At 46.3% G+C, this 21,649-nt stretch overlaps 2 protein-coding genes across 5 annotated transcripts in view; both read right to left on the bottom strand.

Annotated features, from left to right (window-relative positions):
- Positions 1-538: 538 nt before the first annotated feature.
- LOC127906097 (retinol-binding protein 1-like) lies at positions 539-4,727 on the bottom strand. 2 transcript variants are annotated; one of them, XM_052494856.1, is made up of 5 exons: positions 4,643-4,727; positions 3,931-3,984; positions 3,238-3,422; positions 2,680-2,781; positions 539-980 (listed from the first exon to the last, which is right to left on the bottom strand). In XM_052494856.1, exons 2-5 carry the CDS (start codon positions 3,971-3,973, stop codon positions 927-929), a joined length of 384 nt encoding a protein of 127 aa, XP_052350816.1. In that variant the 5' UTR covers positions 3,974-3,984; positions 4,643-4,727; the 3' UTR covers positions 539-926. The 2 variants fall into 2 exon arrangements, with proteins under 2 accessions (XP_052350816.1, XP_052350815.1); XM_052494855.1 differs by lacking the exon at positions 4,643-4,727 and having other exon boundaries at positions 3,931-4,550.
- Positions 4,728-5,025: 298 nt separating this feature from the next.
- The window catches only part of LOC118374221 (tyrosine-protein phosphatase non-receptor type 6), a 33,212-nt gene continuing 16,588 nt past the window's right edge, over positions 5,026-21,649 (bottom strand). For all 3 annotated transcript variants that reach the window (XM_052494851.1, XM_052494853.1, XM_052494854.1), the window contains exons 8-16: positions 18,916-19,012; positions 18,678-18,757; positions 18,320-18,466; positions 18,063-18,194; positions 17,509-17,663; positions 16,741-16,808; positions 16,429-16,571; positions 16,001-16,065; positions 5,026-5,583 (exon numbers count right to left, since the gene is read on the bottom strand). In XM_052494851.1, coding sequence (XP_052350811.1) covers positions 5,481-5,583; positions 16,001-16,065; positions 16,429-16,571; positions 16,741-16,808; positions 17,509-17,663; positions 18,063-18,194; positions 18,320-18,466; positions 18,678-18,757; positions 18,916-19,012 — 990 coding nt within the window. In that variant the 3' untranslated portion in view covers positions 5,026-5,480. The remainder of the gene's footprint in view (positions 5,584-16,000; positions 16,066-16,428; positions 16,572-16,740; positions 16,809-17,508; positions 17,664-18,062; positions 18,195-18,319; positions 18,467-18,677; positions 18,758-18,915; positions 19,013-21,649) is intronic.

The following is a 21,649-nucleotide window of genomic DNA, read 5'->3' as shown; positions in this document are numbered from 1 at the left end:
TGACATCACAGCATCTGTTCAATGATGTTTTAACAACAGCATTGAAAATTCTGTCAAAACAGTTGACGCTTTAGCAAAGTGCAGAATCTAAATGTAGACAACACCCGAGTGGACACTGATTAATTAAGTGTTTGTCGCCCCCTGTAGGATAGGAGTAGCAGCAGCTACCATACTTCAAACTGCTTTACCCTGCCCTCTAGTGTTATCAGCTAGCATTTACAGATAAATGCAGGCCAACTGAAATCAGTTGCGGACTGCTTTCACACAGGCAGCCCAAGTCTGATATTTTTTTCCATTGGTATTTTGACCAATAACATCAGATATTTTTCGGAGCTGATCGGATTGGTCAAAAGACCAATTAGTAAAACAAAAATATCAGAATTGGGCTGCCTGTGTAAATGCAGCCCTTTAGGCACAGACCAAGGGTTAGCACACCTTCCCCAATAACTAAACCAATGGGAGTGAAAAACGCTGAACTGACGTTCGATCACAGCGTACACATAAATACACATTGAAGGGAAGAGTTAGAACAGTACCATAAAGAGGCAACATCTGTATTTGTAGTGTGGAGCATCAGGTGGTATAGTTAAGACACAGAACAGCCACATTCAACACAAAAGGGAACATTCAATGGCATTGTGAACTAGCGTAGTGATATATGAGGAAACACACTGGGAATGTTTACACAGTTCACCCTGCACTGTACCATGACAACATTCAAAACTGATCATTGACAATCTTTCCCACAGTGAAATAGCACACTAATTAAAAATATCTTAAATGTTAAATGTTGTCCATTAAGTAATGGTTTTTAAAACAATGATGATCATATTTTTTAAAACTTTGGCACTTATATACCAAGTCCTAGACTTTTCTAATGAGAATCATGAATGTTGAGTTGATGAACGGGATCCTTCCCAGTGGTTTCAGTCTGCCTTCTTGAAGAGTTGCCTGGCGACCACATCTCCAACTCTCATCTCCTAGAGGGCAAAAAAAGGACAGGTTGAGAAGAGGGTGGAGAAAGACAAAAGAGGGAGAAGTTTGGGTGAGTGAGTGAGTGAGTGAGTGAGTGAGTGAGTGAGTGAGTGAGTGTGTGTGAGAGTGAGTGAGTGCGTGGGTGGGCGCGTGCGTAGGTGGGTGAGTGCGTGGGTGGGTGAGTGCGTGGGTGGGTTCGTGGGTGGGTGGGTGTGTAGGTGGGTGCGTGAGTGCGTAGGTGAGTGCGTGGGTGGGTGAGTGAGTGCGTGCGTAGGTGAGTGCGTGCGTGGGTGAGTGAGTGAGTGCGTGCGTAGGTGAGTGCGTGCGTAGGTGAGTGCGTGCGTGCGTAGGTGAGTGCGTGCGTGCGTAGGTGAGTGCGTGCGTGCGTAGGTGAGTGCGTGCGTGCGTAGGTGAGTGCGTGGGTGCGTGCGTGAGTGCGTGCGTGGGTGAGTGCGTGGGTGCGAAAATATCATTAATGGACTCAGTCACAATAAAAACGCTGTCCTCTTTTCTCTCCGGACTCAGTAATCCCCTCTCCCCTTCCTTATCTCCACCCCCCACACATGTACTTCCCAGCTCTCAATCTCACTCCCCCCCCTCCCTCCCCCTCTTCTTGTGTTACTCACCAAATCCACCGTTTACTGCCTGATCCCCAGTGGCATTTATTTCCAAAACTCTCTTCCGGAATTGAACAAAATTTCAATGAGGTATTGTTTTCTATTAGAAGCTGTTTAATAAAACAATGCTGATTGTTTGTAATCGTAATGAGTATTTGCATGTAATCACAAGCAAAGAGTCTTCAGGGTGAAGGCATGGGCAGGAACAGGAAGAATAAGGAAAGGTTATTGTTCGTTACCATTTTAATGAGCTAAATACAGACTTCAACAAGACTCTTCATAGTGAAGGGATTGGGAGGAGAATCACAAGCTTCTGTTTAGGCCTGTGCTTCAGATGGACATTAGCTGGGAAATCTGTTTTTAGAAGCATTTGGGAGCTGTTTAATAAAACAATGCTGATTGTTTGAAATCGTAATCAGCATTTGCATGTAATCACAAGCAAAAACAGATTTCCCAGCTAAAGTCCATCTGAAGCACAGGCCTAAACAGAAGCTTGTGATTCTCCTCCCAATCCCTTCACTATGAAGAGTCTTGTTGAAGTCTGTATTTAGCTCATTAAAATGGTAACGAACAATAACCTTATTCTTCCTGTTCATTCCTTCACCCTGAAGACTCTTAACAGTGTTTTCCTCCGTTTCTTTCTCCTCCTTCGGGTCCCACACATTTCTTTCCCATGTACAGGCAACAAATAAGGAGGTTTGAGGGCCATACACCCCCTATTGTTTTAGGAACTCATTTGTTCTCACACAAAACACACGGACACGTGCGCGCCGTAGGCAGTGAATAACTTCCATTACCAAATCTGATTTGCATATCCCCCACTTTCAAAATGGTATATCAATTCCAGCATATTCTTTCCTCCCAAATCTTTCCTGCTCTCTTCCCTTGCTCTGGCCTTCCTCCCTTGCTCAGGCCTCAGGCCTTCCTCCCTTGCTCTGGCCTTCCTCCCTTGCTCTGGCCTTCCTCCCTTGCTCTGGCCTTCCTCCCTTGCTCTGGCCTTCCTCCCTTGCTCTGGTGTTCACCTCTATTCCAATTCCCTTCCAATCTTTATCCCTCTCTGTTAATCCATCCCTCCCTCCATTCTCACCAAGTGTAGCTTGTCTCCCTCCAGCCAGTGTGTCCATCCTCTTCCCTCCTTCTCTCCTCTCTGAACACACACCAGCTTATCACCCTCCCAGTCCACTGTGGTCTACAAACAGGGTTCACACACACACACACACACACACACACACACACACACAGTGGTCTTTAAAAAAACATGAAAGCACACACACAACCATTGCCTTGAACCACTCTGTTTGGCCCGGTCTGAAAACAAGCAACGGGGGTGGTTGTGACAGGAAAACAACAGGTGGTACACTCTCATAGACGGGCCAAAATAGCCACACACACACACACACACACATACAGCTGGCAAAAAGTCTATTCACCCAAACAAAGCAAAGTAGTATGACAAGTACACCTATATGAAGCCAATTAGAGAGAATTTGAACAAGTCTGAACAAGCCATGAAACAGACAAACATAAGGGAAAACATCACCAGATAACAGAAATACATTTAGCCACTGTCTTTACTAACAGCACATGATGAAGTACACAGAGACCACCCACCCAACCATACATGTAGAACTGTAAACACAAGCACCTGACAGACTCGTCCATCCACAGGTCCCAGGTCCTCGGTGAAGACCTGACCCAGTTTGAAATCCATATCAAAGTCCTTAAAGGTGGTGAGTGTGCGGATCTTCATACTGCCCGTGGCCGGGTCGTGGACTATCTGTTTAGTGGGCTTCAACATACACACTATCTTCCGCAGGGCAAAATTAATATCTGACGGAGAGAGAGAGGGAGAGAATTAATCAACCAAACATAACACCTTGCCATTCTAGTAATGAGGTTGTGTATCTGAGGCAACATCTCTGACCTACAGCTGTGTCTGTCCTTTCACATGTCCTGTTAATGTTTCCAGATATCACACAGACAGAGGCACACACACACCCCTGTCTGTGTCCAGGGTCATTTACAGGCTAAGGCGCCATGATGATCTATCACTCGGCCCTAGTAATGGAAACGGTAAACCTTTCGATGAGTCACTACCCCTCAAATTAAATCTCAAAGCAGTAGGCAAACAAAGGGAAAAAATATTTTAAATTCAGTAAAATAGAATGAATGAATCGTGTTAAATTCAAATGAAAGGAGGCAAGTTGCAGAGGTACATTAAGCTCTTAACGTGTCATTTTACACATTACAACTACAGAATTTGACACTTTTTAACAATGACGCATTTGTAGCTAATATGTGGTAACAGACAAAGACATTACGATTCATATAATCTTACCCAACGCTGCGAGGTAGTTCTCGAAGTTATCTTGAGACACCATGTGAAAGGTTCCTGTGTAATTTGGTTTAGACATCTTTTAGCCTTTAGTTTTGCAGAGGAACTCAACAAAGAAAACTGTAACCTACAGTGTTGCCTCTTCTCTACAGATATTATCCTTCTCTGTTCTTTTCACTGCTCCCACTACTCCCGTATTGTTCAATAATAATAATAAGACTTATGCAACCTGTGAGCTAACCTTCTGTCTGCTAGTGTCAGTCAGAAGGTATGCGGTTTTACGCAAAACTGCAACGCGATAATGGAATGATTGAGCTGCTGGAATGTTTTTAACAGAGCGGCGGCAGTATCCACAACGACTGTCCTCTGCTCTATTCACTCCTTCAATTCCCGGGTATCGATTGTTGATGCTGACGTTGCACAGCCCTTTTAGGTTCCCTATTCGCTCCCCCTCCCCTCCTTTCGGAAAGTGTAAACTCTTCCTTACGGAGCTTTATGCGAGCCGTTTTTATTCCACTAATCCTCTTCCTAAAGTGGGAACTGGGTAGGTCTGTGCCCTTTCCGCGTTAATTAAACGGCCTTCTCTCTATTCACAATTGCTTTATTTGCATGGGAAACATTGCGCGTTATTTGCATGGGAAACATTGCCAAAACGTGAAAAACATTCAACAAAAGTTAAATAAGCTATCAGAAATTAACAGTAAACATTACACACACAAACGTTTTCAAAGTTTCCCTCGCTCTCCTTCACTGTCACTGTTTGGAGAGCAGACTGTGTTCTGAACAACATGCGGAGAAGAGGGAGGCGGGGGAAAGTTCATTCATCTCGCTCAATGTTTTCCTCTCACTGGGGGCAGTCACTGCGGGTCGTCGGCGAATCTGGGGGAGCCCAGTGATGTTGCCAATGTTAGTCTATTAATATAATAGCTCATTATAGAGATATGTCTTATCTAAAACTTTCATTGGAATAACAGAGTGGCTGTGTGTCCCCGCTATGCTAGATCCCGTAGTCATGGCATTTTATTATATTCGTTGTAGAATATTCAATAGGCTTTGCACCCATGGATACAATACAATTGTGATGAAGAAAGAAATGAATGCATATTACTGCCTTTATTGTCAGCAAAAATGTCAATACATTAATTACCATTTGCAGAATGGTTCCATGGTTCACGGCCCAAATCTATCAGTACTTTGCATTATAATTGTATTTTATTTTATCTTTATTTAACCAGGCAAGTCAGTTAAGAACAAACTCTTATTTTCAATGACGGCCTAGGAACAGTGGGTTAACTGTGTGTTCAGGGGCAGAACGACAGATTTGTACCTTGTCAGCTCGGGTGTTTGAACTTGCAACCTTCCAGTTACTAGTCCAACACTCGGCTACCCTGCCGAGGGTAGTCCAACACTGGGCTACCCTGCCGCCCCATATCTTAATTATATCACAGACAACTTTATCGCTTGATATCAAAAAACACTCAAATAAATCTTTTAAAATAAAAAGTTAATATCAAATTCAATATTAAATCATCAGGACACAGCTCTCTCATCCTCTATCTTTTTCTCACGGAGCCACTCTTCTTCTCCTCTGACTTCTGCTTCTTCACATCTTTCTTTCCTTTGGCTAGGTTTTCATACAATTCCTGTTCCTTGTTTCTAAAAGAGAGACAGTACAAGAGAGAGGACATAATGTTAGAAACCTAGCGCTTCAAATAGCTGAGAGATAAAAAAAATGTAGGCTTCTTTGTGTGTAAGAAAAGGAGCACTCTTTAGATCTTCAGTTAGTAGTAGCCTACCAAACACTACCCAGACCCTATCCTAACCCATACCAAACACTACCCTGACCCTACCCAACACTACCCAGACCCTATCCTAACCCATACCAAACACTACCCTGACCCTACCCAACACTACCCAGACCCTATCCTAACCCATACCAAACACTACCCTGACCCTACCCAACACTACCCAGACCCTATCCTAACCCATACCAAACACTACCCTGACCCTACCCAACACTACCCTGACCCTATCCTAACCCATACCAAACACTACCCTGAACCTACCCAACACTACCCTGACCCTATCCTAACCCATACCAAACACTACCCTGACCCTACCCAACACTACCCTGACCCTATCCTAACCCATACCAAACACTACCCTGACCCTACCCAACACTACCCTGACCCTATCCGAACCCATACCAAACACTACCCTGAACCTACCAAACACTACCCAGACCCTATCCTAACCCATACCAAACACTACCCTGACCCTACCCAACACTACCCTGACCCTATCCGAACCCATACCAAACACTACCCTGAACCTACCAAACACTACCCAGACCCTATCCTAACCCATACCAAACACTACCCCGACCCGACCCAACACTACCCTGACCCTATCCTAACCCTACCAAACACTACCCTGACTCTATCCTGACTGTACCAAACACTACCCTGACCCTATCCTAACCCATACCAAACACTACCCTGGCCCTACCCAACACTACCCAGACCCTATCCTAACCCATACCAAACACTACCCAGACCCTATCCTAACCCATACCAAACACTACCCTGACCCTACCCAACACTACCCAGACCCTATCCTAACCCATACCAAACACTACCCTGAACCTACCCAACACTACCCAGACCCTATCCTAACCCATACCAAACACTACCCTGAACCTACCCAACACTACCCTGACCCTATCCTAACCCATACCAAACACTACCCTGACCCTACCCAACACTACCCAGACCCTATCCTAACCCATACCAAACACTACCCTGACCCTATCCTAACCCATACCAAACACTACCCTGAACCTACCCAACACTACCCTGACCCTATCCTAACCCATACCAAACACTACCCTGAACCTACCCAACACTACCCAGACCCTATCCTAACCCATACCAAACACTACCCTGAACCTACCCAACACTACCCTGACCCTATCCTAACCCATACCAAACACTACCCTGACCCTACCCAACACTACCCAGACCCTATCCTAACCCATACCAAACACTACCCTGAACCTACCCAACACTACCCTGACCCTATCCTAACCCATACCAAACACTACCCTGAACCTACCCAACACTACCCTGACCCTATCCTAACCCATACCAAACACTACCCTGACCCTACCCAACACTACCCAGACCCTATCCTAACCCATACCAAACACTACCCTGACCCTATCCTAACCCATACCAAACACTACCCTGAACCTACCCAACACTACCCTGACCCTATCCTAACCCATACCAAACACTACCCTGAACCTACCCAACACTACCCAGACCCTATCCTAACCCATACCAAACACTACCCTGAACCTACCCAATACTACCCTGACCCTATCCTAACCCATACCAAACACTACCCTGACCCTACCCAACACTACCCAGACCCTATCCTAACCCATACCAAACACTACCCTGAACCTACCCAACACTACCCTGACCCTATCCTAACCCATACCAAACACTACCCTGAACCTACCCAACACTACCCTGACCCTATCCTAACCCATACCAAACACTACCCTGACCCTACCCAACACTACCCAGACCCTATCCTAACCCATACCAAACACTACCCTGACCCTACCAAACACTACCCTGACCCTATCCTAACCCATACCAAACACTACCCTGAACCTACCCAACACTACCCTGACCCTATCCTAACCCATACCAAACACTACCCTGAACCTACCCAACACTACCCTGACCGTATCCTAACCCTACCAAACACTACCCTGAGCCTACCCAACACTACCCAGACCCTATCCTAACCCATACCAAACACTACCCTGAACCTACCCAACACTACCCTGACCCTATCCTAACCCATACCAAACACTACCCTGAACCTACCCAACACTACCCTGACCCTATCCTAACCCATACCAAACACTACCCTGAACCTACCCTACCCAACACTACCCTGACCCTATCCTAACCCTACCAAACACTACCCTGACCCTACCCAACACTACCCTGACCCTATCCTAACCCTACCAAACACTACCCTGACCCTACCCAACACTACCCTGACCCTATCCTAACCCTACCAAATACTACCCTGACCCTACCCAACACTACCCTGACCCTATCCTAACCCTACCAAATACTACCCTGACCCTACCAAACACTACCCTGACCATATCCTAACCCGACCCCGACCCTGACCCTATCCTAACCCTACCAAATACTACTCTGACCCTACCAAACACTACCCTGGCCATATCCTAACCCTACCCTGACCCTATCGTAACCCTACCAAATACTACTCTGACCCTAACAAACACTACCCTGACCCCATCCTAACCCTACCAAACACTACCCTGACCCTACCAAACACTACCCTGACCCTACCAAACACTACCCTGACCCTATCCTAACCCTACCAAACGCTACCCTGACCCTATCCTAACCCTACCCTGACCCTACCAAACACTACCCTGACCATATCCTAACCCTACCCTGACCCTATCCTAACCCTACCAAATACTACCCTGACCCTAACAAACACTACCCTGACCCCATCCTAACCCTACCAAATACTACCCTGACCCTACCAAACACTACCCTGACCCTACCATACACTACCCTGACCCTATCCTAACCCTACCAAACGCTACCCTGACCCTATCCTAACCCTACCCTGACCCTACCAAATACTACCCTGACCCTACCAAACACTACCCTGACCATATCCTAACCCTACCAAATACTACCCAACCCTACCAAATACTACCCTGACAGTATCCTGACCCTACCAAACAGTACCTTGTCCGTACCAAACACTACCCTGACAGTACCCTGACCCTACCAAACAGTACCCTGTCCGGACCAAATACTACCCTGATAGTACCCTGACCATACCAAACACTTAACTGGCAGTACCATGAGCCTACCAAACACTACCCTGATCCTATCAAACACTACCCTGATAGCACCCTGACCCTACCAAACACTTTCCTGGCAGTACCCTGACCCTACCAAACAGTAACTTGGCAGTACCCTGACCTTACCAAACACTACACTGACAGCACCCTGACTTTACCAAACACGACCCTGACAGTATCCTGACCATGGCCAACACTAATCTGACAGTACCCTGACAGTACCAAACACTACCCTGACAGTACCCAGGCCCTCCCAAACACTACCCTGACAGTAACAAACACTACGCTGACAGTACCCTGACCGTACCAAACACTACCTGACAGTACCCTGACCATGCCCAACACTAATCTGACAGTACCCTGACCCTACCAAACAGTACCCTGACCGTACCAAACACTACCCTGACAGTACCCTGACCCTACCAAACAGTACCCTGACAGTATACTGACCCTACCAAACAGTACCCCGACACTACCAAACAGTACCATGACATTTTAACAATACAAGGATAGTTCACAAACGTAATATTAAAAATAAAAACAGGTATGGCCAAGCTTAGGAGACTCAGAAGTGGTGACAGTGACACGTTTCCCTTCATTCTGTACATAGCCAGCTCAGAGCTCTCCAGTGAACTCTGTATTGTGAGTCTACCCACACCACACTGGATTGTGAGTTTACCCACACCACACTGGATTGTGAGCTTACCCACACCACACTGGATTGTGAGTTTACCCACACCACACTGGATTGCACACCACACTGGATTGTGAGCTTACCCACACCACACTGGATTGTGAGTTTACCCACACCACACTGGATTGTGAGTTTACCCACACCACACTGGATTGTGAGTTTACCCACACCACACTGGATTGTGAGCTTACTACACTGATCCCTATAGCCTGCTGTATAACCAGGGTGAACCATGCTGTATAACCAGGGTGATCCCTATAGCCTGCTGTATAACCAGGGTGAACCCTATAGCCTGCTGTATAACCAGGGTGAACCGTGCTGTATAACCAGGGTGATCCCTATAGCCTGCTGTATAACCAGGGTGATCCCTATAGCCTGCTGTATAACCAGGGTGATCCCTATAGCCTGCTGTATAACCAGGGTGAACCGTGCTGTATAACCAGGGTAATCCCTATAGCCAGCTATATAACCAGGGTGAACTGTGCTGTATTACCAGGGTGATCCCTATAGGCAGCTGTGTAACTAGGATGAACTGTGCTGTATAACCAGGGTGATCCCTATAGCCAGCTGTATAACCAGTGTGATCCCTATAGGGAGCTGTATAACCAGGGTGAATTGTGCTGTATTACCAGGGTGATCCCTATAGCCCGCTGTATAACCAGGGTGATCCCTATAGCCAGCTGTATAACCAGGGTGAACCGTGCTGTATTACCAGGGTGATCCCTATAGCCAGCTGTATAACTAGGCTGAACTGTGCTGTATTACCAGGGTGATCCCTATAGGCAACTGTATAACCAGGGTGATCCCTATAGGCAACTGTATAACCAGGGTGATCCCTATAGCCAGCTGTATAACCAGGCTGAACTGTGCTGTATTTCCAGGGTGATCCCTATAACCAGCTGTATAACCAGGGTGATCCCTATAGCCAGCTGTATTACCAGGGTGATCCCTATAGCCAGCTGTATTACCAGGGTGATCCCTACAGCCAGCTGTGTAACTAGGGTGATCCCTATAGCCAGCTGTATAACCAGGGTGAACTGTGCTGTATTACCAGGGTGATCCCTATAGCCAGCTGTATAACCAGGGTTAACCGTGCTGTATTACCAAGGTGATCCCTATAGACAGCTGTATAACCAGGCTGAACTGTGCTGTATTACCAAGGTGATCCCTATAGACAGCTGTATAACCAGGGTGAACTGTGCTGTATTACCAGGGTGATCCCTACAGCCAGCTGTATAACCAGGGTGATCCCTATAGCCAGCTGTATTACCAGGGTGATCCCTATAGGCAGCTGTATAACCAGGGTCATCCCTATAGCCAGCTGTATAACCAGGGTGAACTGTGCTGTATTACCAGGGTGATCCCTATAGCCAGCTGTATTACCAGGGTGATCCCTATAGACAGCTGTATTACCAGGGTCATCCCTATCGCCAGCTGTATAACCAGGGTGAACTGTGCTGTATTACCAGGGTGATCCCTACAGCCAGCTGTATAACCAGGGTGAACCCTATAGCCTGCTGTATAACCAGGGTGAACCGTGCTGTATAACCAGGGTGATCCCTATAGCCTGCTGTATAACCAGGGTGATCCCTATAGCCTGCTGTATAACCAGGGTGATCCCTATAGCCTGCTGTATAACCAGGGTGAACCGTGCTGTATAACCAGGGTAATCCCTATAGCCAGCTATATAACCAGGGTGAACTGTGCTGTATTACCAGGGTGATCCCTATAGGCAGCTGTGTAACTAGGATGAACTGTGCTGTATAACCAGGGTGATCCCTATAGCCAGCTGTATAACCAGTGTGATCCCTATAGGGAGCTGTATAACCAGGGTGAATTGTGCTGTATTACCAGGGTGATCCCTATAGCCCGCTGTATAACCAGGGTGATCCCTATAGCCAGCTGTATAACCAGGGTGAACCGTGCTGTATTACCAGGGTGATCCCTATAGCCAGCTGTATAACTAGGCTGAACTGTGCTGTATTACCAGGGTGATCCCTATAGGCAACTGTATAACCAGGGTGATCCCTATAGGCAACTGTATAACCAGGGTGATCCCTATAGCCAGCTGTATAACCAGGCTGAACTGTGCTGTATTTCCAGGGTGATCCCTATAACCAGCTGTATAACCAGGGTGATCCCTATAGCCAGCTGTATTACCAGGGTGATCCCTATAGCCAGCTGTATTACCAGGGTGATCCCTACAGCCAGCTGTGTAACTAGGGTGATCCCTATAGCCAGCTGTATAACCAGGGTGAACTGTGCTGTATTACCAGGGTGATCCCTATAGCCAGCTGTATAACCAGGGTTAACCGTGCTGTATTACCAAGGTGATCCCTATAGACAGCTGTATAACCAGGCTGAACTGTGCTGTATTACCAAGGTGATCCCTATAGACAGCTGTATAACCAGGGTGAACTGTGCTGTATTACCAGGGTGATCCCTACAGCCAGCTGTATAACCAGGGTGATCCCTATAGCCAGCTGTATTACCAGGGTGATCCTCATAGGCAGCTGTATAACCAGGGTCATCCCTATAGCCAGCTGTATAACCAGGGTGAACTGTGCTGTATTACCAGGGTGATCCCTATAGCCAGCTGTATTACCAGGGTGATCCCTATAGACAGCTGTATTACCAGGGTCATCCCTATCGCCAGCTGTATAACCAGGGTGAACTGTGCTGTATTACCAGGGTGATCCCTACAGCCAGCTGTATAACCAGGGTGAACTGTGCTGTATAACCAGGGTGATCCCTATAGCCAGCTGTCTAACCAGGGTCATCCCCATAACCAGCTGTATAACCAGGGTGAACTGTGCTGTATTACCAGGGCGATCTCTATAGCCAGCTGTATAACCAGGGTGATCTTTATAGCCAGCTGTATAACCAGGGTGAACTGTGCTGTATATCACCGGGGTGATCCCTATAGGCAGCTGTATAATCAGGGTCCAAAGTGTTTCCTGGTCAAGAAGAACCCATGTCCCTACATTCTCATAGCAGTTAACAATGCTAACATTGTCTTAACTGTTTTCAGGGCATCCCTGGGAATCAGAGTGTAATTTGAACCCTGAATGGTCTGGTTGATCGAGTGGAAGTTTACAGAGTTTGGTCAGTCCGGACGATCCAAACAGGTCAAGTGATTCCTCCTCTCCTTTGTTGTCCAGTTTATTTTTTTCTAATTGGTCCATTCTTTCCAGAGCGAGAGAGTACAGTAGGGCTACCTAGTCAAATGTGTCGCCTCCAAAGGTTACACAAACGTGCCCAATCAGCTAAATTGGACAACAGAAGGAAGGAGAGACATGGGGGAAGACGATGATAAACAATGGTCCCAGAGAATGTCTACATCCGCTCATCTCTCTCTTCTGTCTCTCTCTACCTAACCTCTCGCTCTCTGTCTTCCGTCTCTCTCTCTCTTCCGTCTCTCTGTCTTCCGTCTCTCTCTCTCTTCCGTCTCTCTCTCTGTCTTCCGTCTCTCTCTCTCTGTCTTCCGTCTCTCTCTCTCTTCCGTCTCTCTCTCTGTCTTCCGTCTTTCTCTCTTCTGTCTCTCTCTCTGTCTTCCGTCTCTCTCTCTCTGTCTTCCGTCTCTCTCTCTGTCTTCAGTCTCTCTCTCTCTCTGTCTTCCGTCTCTCTCTCTGTCTTCCTTCTCTCTCTCTGTCTTCCTTCTCTCTCTCTCTGTCTTCCGTCTCTCTCTCTCTGTCTTCCGTCTCTCTCTCTCTGTCTTCCGTCTCTCTCTCTCTTCCGTCTCTCTCTCTTCCGTCTCTCTCTCTCTTCCGTCTCTCTCTCTCTTCCGTCTCTCTCTCTTCCGTCTCTCTCTTTGTCTTCCGTCTCTCTCTCTGTCTTCCGTCTCTCTCTCTGTCTTCCGTCTCTCTCTCTGTCTTCCATCTCTCTCTCTGTCTTCCGTCTCTCTCTCTCTCTGTCTTCCGTCTCTCTCTCTCTGTCTTCCGTCTCTCTCTCTTCCGTCTCTCTCTCTCTCTCTTCCTTCTCTCTCTCTCTGTCTTCCGTCTCTCTCTCTCTGTCTTCCGTCTCTCTCTCTCTGTCTTCCGTCTCTCTCTCTGTCTTCCGTCTCTCTCTCTTCCGTCTCTCTCTCTCTGTCTTCCGTCTCTCTCTCTCTGTCTTCCGTCTCTCTCTCTCTCTCTCTTCCGTCTCTCTTTCTGTCTTCCGTCTCTCTCTCTTCCGTCTCTCTCTCTGTCTTCCGTCTCTCTCTCTTCCGTGTCTCTCTCTCTCTCTTCCGTCTCTCTCCCTCTCTTCCGTCTCTCTCTCTGTCTTCCGTCTCTCTCTCTGTCTTCCGTCTCTCTCTCTATCTTCCGTCTCTCTCTCTCTCTTCCGTCTCTCTCTCTTCCGTCTCTCTCGCTCTCTCTCTCTCTCTCTCTCTTTTTCCGTCTCTCTCTCTTCCGTCTCTCTCTCTTCCGTCTCTCTCTCTGTCTTCCGTCTCTCTCTCTCTCCCGTCTCTCTCTCTCTCTTCCGTCTCTCTCTCTGTCTTCCGTCTCTCTCTCTCTCTCTCTCTTCCGTCTCTTCCATCTCTCTCTCTCTCTCTTCCATCTCTCTAGCTCTCTCTCTCTCTTTTCCGTCTCTCTCTCTCTTCCATCTCTCCCTCTCTCTTCCGTCTCTCTAGCTCTCTCTCTCTCTCTTTTCCGTCTCTCTCTCTCTTCCATCTCTCTCTCTCCCGTCTCTCTAGCTCTCTCTCTCTCTCTTTTCCGTCTCTCTCTCTCTCTCTCTCTCTCTCTGAGTGTGTGTGTCTCTCTCTCTCTCTTCCATCTCTCTCTCTGTCTTCCGTCTCTTCCATCTCTCTCTCTCTTCCATCTCTCTAGCTCTCTCTCTCTCTCTCTGTCTTCCGTCTTTCTCTCTTCTGTCTCTCTCTCTGTCTTCCGTCTCTCTCTCTCTGTCTTCCGTCTCTCTCTCTGTCTTCAGTCTCTCTCTCTCTCTGTCTTCCGTCTCTCTCTCTGTCTTCCTTCTCTCTCTCTGTCTTCCTTCTCTCTCTCTCTGTCTTCCGTCTCTCTCTCTCTGTCTTCCGTCTCTCTCTCTCTTCCGTCTCTCTCTCTTCCGTCTCTCTCTCTTCCGTCTCTCTCTCTCTTCCGTCTCTCTCTCTCTTCCGTCTCTCTCTCTCTTCCGTCTCTCTCTTTGTCTTCCGTCTCTCTCTCTGTCTTCCGTCTCTCTCTCTGTCTTCCGTCTCTCTCTCTGTCTTCCATCTCTCTCTCTGTCTTCCGTCTCTCTCTCTCTGTCTTCCGTCTCTCTCTCTCTGTCTTCCGTCTCTCTCTCTTCCGTCTCTCTCTCTCTGTCTTCCATCTCTCTCTCTCTGTCTTCCGTCTCTCTCTCTCTGTCTTCCGTCTCTCTCTCTCTGTCTTCCGTCTCTCTCTCTGTCTTCCGTCTCTCTCTCTTCCGTCTCTCTCTCTCTGTCTTCCGTCTCTCTCTCTCTGTCTTCCGTCTCTCTCTCTCTCTCTCTTCCGTCTCTCTTTCTGTCTTCCGTCTCTCTCTCTGTCTTCCGTCTCTCTCTCTTCCGTGTCTCTCTCTCTCTCTTCCGTCTCTCTCCCTCTCTTCCGTCTCTCTCTCTGTCTTCCGTCTCTCTCTCTCTGTCTTCCGTCTCTCTCTCTATCTTCCGTCTCTCTCTCTCTCTTCCGTCTCTCTCTCTTCCGTCTCTCTCGCTCTCTCTCTCTCTCTCTCTCTTTTTCCGTCTCTCTCTCTTCCGTCTCTCTCTCTTCCGTCTCTCTCTCTGTCTTCCGTCTCTCTCTCTCTCCCGTCTCTCTCTCTCTCTTTCCGTCTCTCTCTGTCTTCCGTCTCTCTCTCTCTCTCTCTTCCGTCTCTTCCATCTCTCTCTCTCTTCCATCTCTCTAGCTCTCTCTCTCTCTTTTTTCCGTCTCTCTCTCTCTTCCATCTCTCCCTCTCTCTTCCGTCTCTCTAGCTCTCTCTCTCTCTCTTTTCCGTCTCTCTCTCTCTTCCATCTCTCTCTCTCCCGTCTCTCTAGCTCTCTCTCTCTCTCTTTTCCGTCTCTCTCTCTCTCTCTCTCTCTCTCTCTGAGTGTGTGTGTCTCTCTCTCTCTCTTCCATCTCTCTCTCTGTCTTCCGTCTCTTCCATCTCTCTCTCTCTTCCATCTCTCTAGCTCTCTCTCTCTCTCTTTTCTGTCTCTCTCTCTCTTCCATCTCTCTCTCTTTTCCGTCTCTCTCTCTCTTCCATCTCTCTCTCTCTTCCGTCTCTCTAGCTCTCTCTCTCTCTCTTTTCAGTCTCTCTCTCTCTTCCATCTCTCTCTCTCTCTTCCGTCTCTCTAGCTCTCTCTCTCTCTCTTTTCCGTCTCTCTCTCTCTCTCTCTCTGAGTGTGTGTGTCTCTCTCTCTGTGTAGCCTGCGTCAGAAAACTTTCAGAGAACTTGTGGTTCTCAATGTGGTTTTGAGGAGAGATGGGAATATGCACGGAACTCCAATGGCATGTGCACAGACACACACTGTACAAACTCACTTGGAGACCTTGCGGCTGGCAGGCTGGTGTTTGAACTGTACATTTCCATACTCTGTCTCAGCTCCCTAGAAAGGGGAGAAGAGGACAGTGAGTGTTAGACATGATAGGTGGTATAAGGTGAGTCAATGTGCATAGTTAAGTCATAGTCTTATTAACAATTTCCCAGAACATTAGCATTTTCCGTAAACAATTTTGTCAATGTTCATATTTTACAAAGCAGTGTCTGATAAGATATCTGTCTGGAGAACAGAAGAACATGCACAACAACAGTGAAAAGTATATCTTGACACAGATCCCTCTGTGTCAGCTGATATCTGAGTCTCTCTCTGCTGTCTTGTTATTTTTTTCAATAGACATATACTGTAGCCAGTGCACTTGGGAGAGGAGAACAATATATATTTGATTCCATTTGACCCATATCCCCCCACCTTGTTGTAGGTCTTGGAGGCCTCTATGTACTCAGAGACGGCCAGGTAGATGAACTTGTACTGGGCTTCAGTCTGCACCATGCCTGACCGCTGGTCTCTCACCATCTGAATGCTCTTCTGGATGTCTATGTCACAGTCCAGACCTATGGACAACCAGGAAGTTAGAATCACAATCCACAAAAAAAAACATTGTCATTCTACAGTGATGACAGGCATTACAAGGATCATGGGACAAAAGAGCCATAATAAGATACAATATAATATCATGAAGATCTGAAGAAATGTAGAACTTTGGTAATGAAAGAGACTCACCTTTCGTGTCGATGGTCTCGATGATCATGTCGATCACCACAATGGTGCCAGTTCGGCCTATTCCAGCACTGCACAGAAACACAACACAAACAGAGTGGTTGTAGGGACAACTGTCAGTACAGTACAATGTGATTGGGCTCAATGCAATTCACTGAAATGAATTAACTGTATTGAAACAGAATTTCTAGAACAGTATTGATAATCTAAGTCATTCTGTGATTGGAGGTGTAAAGTGATCATGGACAAATGGAGAGGGATTTGTCATGTTGTCACACTAACAGATGTCTCAGCCAGGGGATGACCACTTTACACACACGTGACTGTGACAGTTTGATTATATTATAAAGACCAGTGGATTGGATAAGAACTTTGTCCTTATGGATGTATTTCAGTGTAAAGAAGCAAAGGAAATAGCTTTTGTCATTAAACTGTACTGCAACAGCCTTGTAAACACTCTATACACTATTATGCTGTACTTATGTCTGCTTACATAACAAATAGTTACGGGACCAACAACATACAAGAGTACAAGAACCCTCTCTAGTCTTGATATCACAAGGGGAAAATTCCTATAGGATAAACTGTGAGTTGACTTAAATGCTGTGTATCGCAACTAATCTTAACAACTAATCTTAATCCTGGAAAAACAACAATCTGAAATTCTTATCATGTATTCTAGACAATGGAGAATGGATAGAACTGACACGTATCTTCCTGAATACAGCTGGAATATACCAAGTTTACAGCTGAAAGACAGCTAGAATATACCTGCAGTGGATGATCATTGGCCCGGCGTTGGCGAACTCGGCCTGTTTTGTGTTGACCTGAGTGAGGAAGCTGAGCACCCCTCCTGGCTCCTCGGGAACTCCATGGTCGGGCCAGCTCAGGTACTGGTAGTGCCAGATAGTACGGACCGAGTCCGACTGGGACAGACGAGGAGGGGAGAGGAACGAGACAAAGAGGAGAGACATGAGTAATACTGTAAACTCAGCTATTCTGTGACTGCAGTAATGACCGAGGTGACAGTGATGATAATGGTAACAGTGACAACAGAGGTAACAGTGATGCAGTGGTGACAATGGTAACAGTGAAGATAACAGTGGTGATAGTGATGATAGCGATAACAGTGATGACAGCATTAGAGATGACAGAGGTAAAAGTGTTAACAGTAATGACAATGATGGTAGTGATGACAGTAAGGGCAGAGGTAACAGTGATGACAGAGGTAACAGTGATGACAGAGGTAACAATGATGACAGTGGTAACAATGATGACAGTGGTAAGAGAGGTCATGATGGGTGGAGCCAGCAGGTGGTATCTACCTGATCCAGAGGGGAGATCTCCATAACCCTGATCTTGTAGTCAGTGGCATCTCTCTCAGAGACCCAAGTGACCACATACGGCCCCACCTCTTTGGAGCCCTGCATTTCTGGCCAGTATGGCACACATTTATTCTGCATAAACAAACATGGAGAAATGGTTGGAGGAAAATGAGATGGGTAGTTTATACTATGTTATAATATTAAAACCATACAATGTAAAAGAAAATGCTTTCAAATTCTCAGTAAAAGTCACTAACCCGTCCCTTCTCGACCTCCCTGGTTGTCATGACGATGACCCTTGTCCTCTCTTGCCACACCATCTGCCAGAAATCATTGACGGTTGTTGCAAGGCAGCCCTGACAGGCAATGTACACCTTCGGGTCACCAGACTCCTGTAACTTATTCTACAAAGAGATGGAGAAAGTTAGTCAAATATGTCAAATATTGTCAACAAGGAGGCAAAGCCCATTGCAATCATAGTCTTTGATCATATTATCATATTGATTCATATTATCATATTAATTCAAACATATTCATGTTTAGACTTGTTATGGATTCATAACAGAGGTTTATCATTTAATGTTGAGAATACAAGGTGACATAACATGTGCTTACTGTCACATAGTTGCCATTGATGTAATCTGAGCCAATGATATCGGGGTCTCCAGATGACAGAATGACCCTGGTCTCATCAACTGGGAGGAGAATAGGATGAGTGTAGAGATGGAAGAATGAGAGAGAGAGATGAGGGGATGTATCAGACAGAGAGAATATAAATGGAAGAGAAAATGTAAAGAAGATGGGTAAAAGATAAGAGGCTATATCACTGCACTTTAGAAGTAGATGCTCTTACAGGGAAGGATGTTCTTATATCGGTTTTTGCTTTTGTTTTCTGGTCTCATCCCTTCTTCTCTGCTCTTCTTCACCTTTGTCTCCTGCTTTTGAAGGGTCTGAAAAGAACAAGAGAGAGGGAGAAGGAGAGAGAGAGAAAGACAGTAATTTTAAGCTCAATACAATTTTAAAAACATCAACAAGCATTCAATTACTTAACCAACAGTATAGAGGGGCCTTTAAACGGGTCACTTCTTGAAAATAAAAATACCCTCAAACAGCCATGTTTTTTTAAAACCTTTATTTAACCAGGCAAGTCAGTTAAGAACAAATTCTTATTTTCAATGACTGCCTAGGAACAGTGGGTTAACTGCCTTGTTCAGGGGCAGAATGACAGATTTTTACCTTGTCATTTCGGGGATTTGATCTTGCAACCTTCAGGTTACTAGTCCGACACTCTAAGTACTAGGCTACCTGCCGCCCCCATATTAACAAATGTTTTGTTTGTTCCACAGTACTGCCACAGACTAAAGCAGGGGTTCCCAAACTTTTTCACTCTGGGCCCCCCTTCCAGCATTGGGGAACATCTCGGGTCCCACGTGCACACCATGTCTATTTCTATGGGCACAAGCACTGTTCATGACACAAACTGTTCAATCCCCTCTTTGGACATTTCTGACAAGTTAGAAATAGCTCTCTAAGGTCTGCAATGACTGACACGACAAGAGGAACTGATGATGCACTACCCAATTTCGAAATTGCACCTTGTGCATTCTACTACTACAACTTTCAAGAGGAAGTTTGAAACAGGACTGAGTTCATCAAAAAAATATGTATATATAATAATGTTTTTTTTCCGGGGGGACACCCGCGCCCCCATTTCAATCCCACAGTATGGGAACCATTTGACTAGAGGAAAGAGTTTTCCGCCATTGAGCTCTTGAATCTACAGGGAATAAATTCGGTAGAGCTCCCTCTGGTGGAGTACTAGAGGGTGTTTTTATTTATTTTTTATTTAACCTTTATTTAACCAGGTAGGATAGTTGAGAACACGTTCTCATTTACAACTGCGACCTGGCCAAGATAACGCAAAGCAGTGCAACAAAAAACAACACAGAGTTACAGATAGGATAAACAAAAGTACAGTCAATCACACAATAGAAAAATCTATATACCGTGTGTGCAAAGGAGGTAAGGCAATAAATAGGTCAGAGTGGCGAAGTAATTACAATTTAGCAAATTAACACTGAAGTTATAGATGTGCAGATGATGATGTGCAAGTAGAAATACTGGTGTGCAAAATAGCAAAAATGTCTATAAAAACAATATGGGGATGAGGTAGGAAGTTGGGTGGGCTATTTACAGATGGGCTATGTACAGCTGCAGCAATTGGTAAGCTGCTCAGATAGCTGATGCTTAAAGTCAGTGAGGGAGATATAAGTCTCCAACTTCAGCGATTTTTGTAATTTGTTCCAGCCATTAGCAGCAGAGAACTGGAAGGAAAGGCGGCCAAAGTGGGTGTTGGCTTTGGGGATGTACAGTGAGATATACCTGCTGGAGCGCTTGCTACGGGTGGGTGTTGTCATGGTGACCAGTGAGCTGAGATAAGGCGGAGCTTTACCTAGCAAAGACTTATAGATGACCTGGAGCCAGTGGGTCTGGCGACAAATATGTAGCGAGGGCCAGCAGACGAGAGCATACAGGTTGCAGTGGTGGGAGATATATGTGGCTTTGGTGACAAAACGGATGGCACTGTGATAGACTGCATCCAGTTTGCTGAGTAGAGTGTTAGTGGCTATTTTGTAAATGATATCGGCGAAGTCGAGGATCGGTAGGATAGTCAGTTTTACGAGGGTATGTTTGGCAGCATGAGTGAAGGATGCTTTGTTGCGAAATAGGAAGCCAATTCTAGATTTAATATTGGATTGGAGATGCTTAATATGAGTCTGAAAGGAGAGTTTACAGTCTAGCCAGACACCTAGGTATTTGTAGTTGTCCACATATTCTAAGTCAGAACCGTCATGAGTAGTGATGCTAGTCGGGCGGGCAGGTGTTGGCAGCGATCAGTTGAAGAGCATGCATTTAGTTTTACTTGCATTTAAGAGCAGTTGGAGGCCACGGAAGGAGTGTTGTATGGCATTGAAGCTCGTTTGGAGGTTTGTTAACACAGTGTCCAAAGAAGGGCCAGATGTATACAGAATGGTGTTGTCTGCGTAGGGGTGGATCAAGGAATCACCTGCAGCAAGAGCGACATCATTGATATATACAGAAAAAAGAGTCAGAATTGAACCGTGTGGCACCCCCATAGAGACTGCCAGAGGTCCGGACAACAGGCCGTCCGATTTGACACACTGAACTCTATCTGAGAAGTAGTTGGTGAACCAGGCGAGGCAGTCATTTGAGTAACCAGGGCCATTGAGTCTGCCTATAAGAATACGGTGATTGACAGAGTCAAAAGCCTTGGCCAGGGCGATGAAGACGGCTGCACAGTATTGTCTTTTATCGATGGCGGTTATGATATTGTTTAGTACCTTGAGTGTGGCTGAGGTGCACCCGTGACCGGCTCGGAAACCGGATTGCACAGCGGAGAAGGTACGGTGGGATTCGAAATGGTCAGTGCTCTGTTTGTTAACTTGGCTTTCAAAGACTTTAGAAAGGCAGGGCAGGATGGGTATAGGTCTGTAACAGTTTGGGTCTAGAGTGTCTCCCCCTTTGAAGAGGAGGATGACCGCGGCAGCTTTCCAGTCTTTAGGAAT

The sequence above is a fragment of the Oncorhynchus keta genome, chromosome 34 (assembly GCF_023373465.1).
Source record: "Oncorhynchus keta strain PuntledgeMale-10-30-2019 chromosome 34, Oket_V2, whole genome shotgun sequence".
NCBI lineage: Eukaryota > Metazoa > Chordata > Actinopteri > Salmoniformes > Salmonidae > Oncorhynchus > Oncorhynchus keta.
The sequence above is the reverse complement of the archived record's forward strand: the minus strand, read 5'-3'. Positions and strand labels throughout refer to the sequence as shown.